The following is a 6177-nucleotide window of genomic DNA, read 5'->3' on the forward strand; positions in this document are numbered from 1 at the left end:
GCCCTATGGTACGATGCATTGTCATCTTGGAAAATTATTTCATCACCTCCAAACATCTGTTCAATTGAAGGGATGAGAAAACAATGACAAAATGTCAATGTAAACTTGTGCATTGATAGAAGAATGAACCACAGTCATCTCCCCAGTGCCTTTGCCTGACATGCAGCCCCATATCATCAAGGACTGTGGAAATGTGGTTGTTTTCTTCAGTCCTCTTCGTAAATCTCACTGGAACGGCACCAAACTAAAGTTCAGCATCATCACCTTGTCCAATGCAGATTCTTGACTCATCACTGAAGATAACTTTCATCCAGTCATCCACAGTCCATGATTGCCTCTCCTTAGCCCACTGCAGTGTTGGTCTTTTTTTGTTTAGGTGTCAATGATGGTTTTCTTTTAACTTCCAGAGTGTATACTTGAGCAGGAAGGAACCCCATGCAGTGACATATTCCACAGGGGTAGGGGTTTCCCAGGATCTTAGCTGGGTGTGTCTCAGGAGCTATGAAAAGTGTGTGTGAAAACGAGTGCAGAGGAACCATGTGACCACCTGTTGACTGTTGAGCTTCAGATGGAGTATGTGGAGGCCTTTACATTTCAGGCATTCACTCTTTCTCTCTTCATGCACAGATGGCAGTAAGCTACAATGTAGCCACAGCTGCTCTGGAGCAGAAAGAATAAAAAATTGTGAGGGCACACAATTTATAAATAACCGTTTTTGTATACACACCTACCAAGTGAAGACTAGTAGTCTTTATGCGGACCAAAGACCAGTCCTAATTTGGTGGAACTCTATTTTTGGGTTGTGGTTAGGTTTTTCTAAGGTGTGAATCTGGTTTAGGTTTAGTGTAAGGTATGTACTGGGGGGGTTGAGTTTAATGTAAGTGGTCAGGTTTAGGCTATAGAAACAACAAGGATGAATGGAAGTCAATGAACTGTCCTAATAGGGATAGAAATGCAAACTTGTGTGTTGGTGGGTATGTGTCATTAGTCAAAATCCCTAATTTATTATTTTTTTCTTGGCTAATGAAAACTTTTTCTCCGTTTTCTTTTTTGCAGGTTCATGAAATCAGCTCCCATGTTTCTTGATCGAAACTTCAAACAGCTATCAAAAATCAGCTATTACTTGCCTCCATTTGGCATCAGAACACAAGGTAAACATGTTCGTAACTTTTTAGTGTTTTCTCCGGGGATGCTGTTCACTTGTTTTTAACCTGTGTTCAGACAGGATTGTTGTTTAGTTTTTTTTTCTTTTGAGCAAATCAGACAGATGACCGGTTCATGGAAATGTCTAAAGCAGTTTCTTAACAGAAGCCTGTTGAATACAAGAGATGACTTCATCTCTTTCTCACATCATGCATGATTGGTTGTTGTTTGAACTCCCTGTCAGCTCGACTCACTGGTTCAGCTTGGATGTGACTTGTAGTTGGCAAAAATCCGGACTTATTTTATGGTCAAATAATGACAAATAATAAAAAAACAAAGGTCCTTAATTTGAGCAAGTTTCCAAACTCAAAATGTCAGACAGCTGACAGGAGATCAGATCGGTCTAAATACACAAAAGCCCAAAACTGTTTGACTCTTGTCTGGTTAGTATAGTCTCAAGTCAAGTCAAGTCAAAAGTAGTTTATTCAGGAATATAAGGTCTTTCTGGCCCAGTTTCACAATAACATAGAAGTAATAATAATTCATTATATAGTGTAGTCTCCGAAAGAAAACAACTTTGCAATTTCATTAATTGATGGGCTTTATAGATAAGGCCAATATTAGTTTTGTCCTTATTTTTGTGAATGAGTTGACTTGTTTGACTGTTATCAAAATATCTCAACAACCACCTGACAAATGTTTAACAAAATTTACACAAAATAATCCCTGGAAGCTAGGGCTGGACGATACGGCAAAAAAAATGATCACAATCAATTTTTTCCTATCGTCCGATCTCGATTGATATCACGATTTTTTTGTTAACCTAAAAAGTGTTAAGTTAAAATAATTTAACCAATAAATAGCTACAGAAATAAAAACAAATAATCACTGTTATTTCACTTTCACTAATGTAACAAATAGCTGTGGTTCAGTAGAACATTAAATTAATTTTACAAGGTATTTCTAAATGTATTTACCAAGAAAAAAAACATTTATATTTAAATCATAGAACCTCACATTAGTAAAGTTAACCTTTTGTAAAATTAAAGTTTTAGAATTGAGTTTCACAATAAATATGTCATAAAGAAACTTAAACCCTACAAAACAGCAACAATTTGTGCACACTTGCCAACTGAATAGGATCGAAGCTCATTATTTACTTTTGTTTGGAAGGACCCCCCCTGTTTACAGAGCTTTATCAAACAACAAACAACGCTGTTTCATTTTTTTATGAAAGAATGTCTGATTCTGCACAGAACAACATGTTGGATAAACTCCCAGCTTCTGAGTGTTCAGGAGTTTACAGCGTCTCTCAGCTGCTGTTTGTGATGAGACTCGGACAGGAAGTGGTCTTCACGTCGTGTGCCGATAAAACTTACAGAAAAGTTCTTCTCCAGATAAATGAAGAACCACTGGGACATTGTTCTGTCTTAAACGTTACTCTAAGACTGCTTTGTATTTTTGGAGGACATATTTATTTTAGCGAGAAGCGCATCGTGGCCCCCCATCTCTCCCTCTCTGTGTTGGGAGGGGAGCTCAGAGCTCACCTGTTAGCACGTAGCAGGTAACAGCAGGTACAGGAGGCGACAGCAGCCAAAATACCGCAGAAACTCACCCAAATAAGCGAACTCTGTGAGATTCAGTGTTTTATTCTGGATTACTTTGGTTAAATCTGCGATTCCTTCTGCGTTTCATTAGCAACTAATAAAACAGAAGTGAGCAGGTGGATTCTGATTGGCTGTTGTCACACACATTTCCACCATGTTTGATCAACTAAGAGGCTCACAGCTGATCACCGTGATCAACCTGAATTTTTTCTCAATCAATAATCGCCCCGGCCTGCTGGAAGCACACCTACAACTCATTAGGGCCAGCTGTGGCTGAGTGGTYTGGGGAGTCGTCTTTCCAATGAGWGAGTTAGAGGTTCAATTCCACTTCTATTTAGTCACATGTCGAAGTGTMCTTGGGCAGGACCCTGAACCTCCACTGCCTCTGATGTGTGTCCCATCAGTGAATGAACTAGAACCATTTATCTAGAATAGCTTTGATTGCAGTGTAAATCTCTTTGAGTATTCTAGTTGGATAATAAGGTATTATATAAGTACAGTTTATTTACCATTAAYCTTTGGAATCAGTTCAATTCAAGATAGCTACCACAGCTAGCTAGACAGCAACATTAGCAAACACAAAACAACTCTAACAGTTTTACTCTATCCATTCAGTTAAAACTGGGATAGAATCATTGACAGCATATTTCAAGTTTTTTACTTTGCTTAAAACTTTGGTATTGGCTGTTTGACAAAATGCGTCATGAACTGGTGGATGGATTTTAATGAAGCTCTCAAAGTAAGTATTTGTTGTCAACAAATGATTAACTCTTTGTCAATTTAAATCAAGATGTTTGCTAATCATCGTAARACAATCTGGTCTAAAACGGTGAAATGAAAGTCAGCAAACGATGTTCTTTCATGAATGCTGGACCTATTATTGTTTCACGTTTTTTTTTTTTTTTTTTTGCCTTGCACAACAGGCTTTTATGTTGTCACAACCTTTTAAGTGATTACTGAATAAATACTATATTCACTGTGGGGAACTCTGTTTTCTTTGTCACTCCAACAATAACACGTGAGCCACATCGTGCTTGTTCACTGATGTTGATGCACTCGAGCAGTTCAGATATCAAACCAGTACACAGTACCATGGGAACTGGGAAGATAACAGTAATCTCTTTCACAGGTTTCCAATATTTACATGCAGAAGGCACAATGAGTGTTACCTTTGTCCTCTTGTGAGTCCTCTGCTGTCATTGTACACACACTCTAGACATCCATTGTGAAAAGAGCACTCCCTGTGTGAGTTACACCTGGTTTCTGTTTTCTCCACGGCCTGTGATGGCGGTGGCTTTCCCTTTGAATGCTACTCATGTGGAGAGATGAGACGTGTGGATCTTGAATAGAAAGTCACAAAGGCTTCCAAATTGAGAACATGGAGTAGTGCTGGTGGGCTGGAGTTCTATTTTTGCTTCTTATTTTGTCAAGGAAAAGTTTTGACACACAACATCCATAGTCTGAAAGCATTTTTGTGGAACAGTTTGTGTCTCAGAGGAAGGAGGACTATTTTTTATGTGGAATAATCAAAGTATCTCTGGCAAGACTTTTGGTTGATAAACTACAATATGCTTCCAAAATGGTGGACCACAGTACAGGCTTATTTGATCCTAGAGTTCTTGTTCAATTTTGGTAAATTTAAATCATTTACAGGTTCATTTTTATATGCACTGCCTGGCCTAAACAGGTCACCACCTGGATTTGCCACAGGACTGTGTGCCTAGAAGCAGACGTTTATAAAGATTATCAAATGGCCAAAACCTCATGGATGGAGGAAACAGAGGTTGTGCACAGAGGTGTGTGTCTGTTGTTTCTCTCTGCAGAGAGTAAGAACTAGGAGGGGGGAAATATACAAGCCTGGTTGTTACTAAAATCGTTTAAATATACATTTTCTTGACATTTGCTAGAAAAAAAATCCTTCTGTTGGCTCTTGTTGAACGTCATTTGAAGATCACTGAACTACTCTTAGTCGGGGAGCCAAAGYCTCAAAAACGGGTTGAACCGGACATGGTCTGCCATACTTGTTATTTGTGATTTTTCTATTAATTTTGACCCTAAGTAACAATAATTGGAGGGTCTGCTCTGCTGGAAATATCACGAAAAATTTTTGTGGCCATTTTAATGTATGCACCCTTTATTTTTTATCAGAAAAAAGTGAGAGGTGATTCTTTCACTCAAGTCCTAAATGGGTTGGGTAGGTGGTCAATAAATGCATTCCAGATACACAGAACACGTGCTGACAACATACATTGACAAAATAACTCTTAAAACACAATTCTACATGATTTTGGTTAAATTTAATGCCAAAAAATAGGTGTTTTTGACCTTTTTTTCAATGTTTGCATCTTTACTTCAATGGCAATCAACTATTCCCCCACATTATGACATCAGTCAATGCGTCATTATTTTCACCAAACAGGATACTCATTGTATAGAAAAATTATAAAAATCCAACTGAAATCAGTTGATCTGTGATGAAATCACTACTAGTTGGCGATCAACTGGCTCAGAAACTCAACAGAATTTAGGCTACTCTCAAAATTACTGAAAGACACTGGATAATGTGGAAATAACATGGTTGTTATGTCCACATTATTAAACATTTTAGGCCACGGCCTATGTATCTTTTTAATTTCAACAAAACCCTGTTCTCCCAAAGTAAATGTGTCACACAAGAAATACATAACAGCAAAATGAGTTTTATTATTTTAATAAAAGAACAAAATATTCAAACATAACTTAACATCTGAACCATTAACTAGGTGCAGGTCACTGTGAGGTGGGATAATCAGGAGGGGGCAACACTGCAGATACTGCTGGGGHCAAACCTTCACCCTCACCACCTGAGGAAACAGCAAACAAAACTGGGTGGGTTGTATAGAAGCTTTAAAAAAMMWKSYWRKWMMMMRWKKWATCTCATAATACATGCACATTTTAACCTCCTGAGACCCATCAATTCATTTTTGTCYTCTGTGGGGACATGCTGTTCAGCCCTATATTTTAAACATTACACTTGCAATCTACATTAGTCCCACTGTGCTGTAAAGAGGACATCCTGGGCTTTCTACTGATGTCACATTAGTGGTCATGTGGCTATCAGAGCACATGTAGGGGAGACCGGGGACAGTTGCAACACTTTTTCCATTTGACTCTGTTACTCAGAGATGGTTTAAATCCACTTGAGGGCCTCTAAAGAACAACAGTTTTTAACTTTGGGCCACAGAGGGCCGTGGGACCACATTGATTTGAATAAGGTGTAATACACTTTCTCACCACTAGTAGCAGTAGTGCACCACTCAGATGTTTAACAACTTTTTAATATGTAGAAGAAGAACCTTAGAAATATTGTTACTGTTGTTGTTTGTCACTAATATGAAGAGCAGCTTCTGGTTGCAAAAGTTTAAAATGGCTATATTTTCATTTGTAC

The 6177-nt window shown here is 38.2% G+C and overlaps 1 protein-coding gene and 1 long non-coding RNA gene across 5 annotated transcripts in view; one reads left to right on the forward strand and one right to left on the reverse strand.

Moving 5' to 3' along the window:
• Positions 1 to 1056: 1056 nt before the first annotated feature.
• Positions 1057 to 6177, forward strand: part of st3gal3b (ST3 beta-galactoside alpha-2,3-sialyltransferase 3b) — a gene marked incomplete at its 5' end in the record, with an annotated part of 74376 nt that continues 69255 nt past the window's right edge. For all 4 annotated transcript variants that reach the window (XR_001311908.1, XM_014027288.1, XM_014027289.1 and 1 more), the window contains 1 exon segment: positions 1057 to 1151. Coding sequence is in view for 3 of the 4 variants with exons in the window: in XM_014027288.1 (XP_013882742.1) it covers positions 1057 to 1151 (95 nt within the window).
• LOC106531423 (uncharacterized) overlaps positions 5445 to 6177 on the reverse strand; it is a 12386-nt gene continuing 11653 nt past the window's right edge. The window contains exon 2 of the long non-coding RNA XR_001311909.1: positions 5445 to 5593. This is a non-coding gene — a long non-coding RNA (uncharacterized LOC106531423). The remainder of the gene's footprint in view (positions 5594 to 6177) is intronic.

This window comes from Austrofundulus limnaeus, unplaced genomic scaffold, assembly GCF_001266775.1.
Source record: "Austrofundulus limnaeus strain Quisiro unplaced genomic scaffold, Austrofundulus_limnaeus-1.0 Scaffold631, whole genome shotgun sequence".
Lineage (NCBI taxonomy): Eukaryota > Metazoa > Chordata > Actinopteri > Cyprinodontiformes > Rivulidae > Austrofundulus > Austrofundulus limnaeus.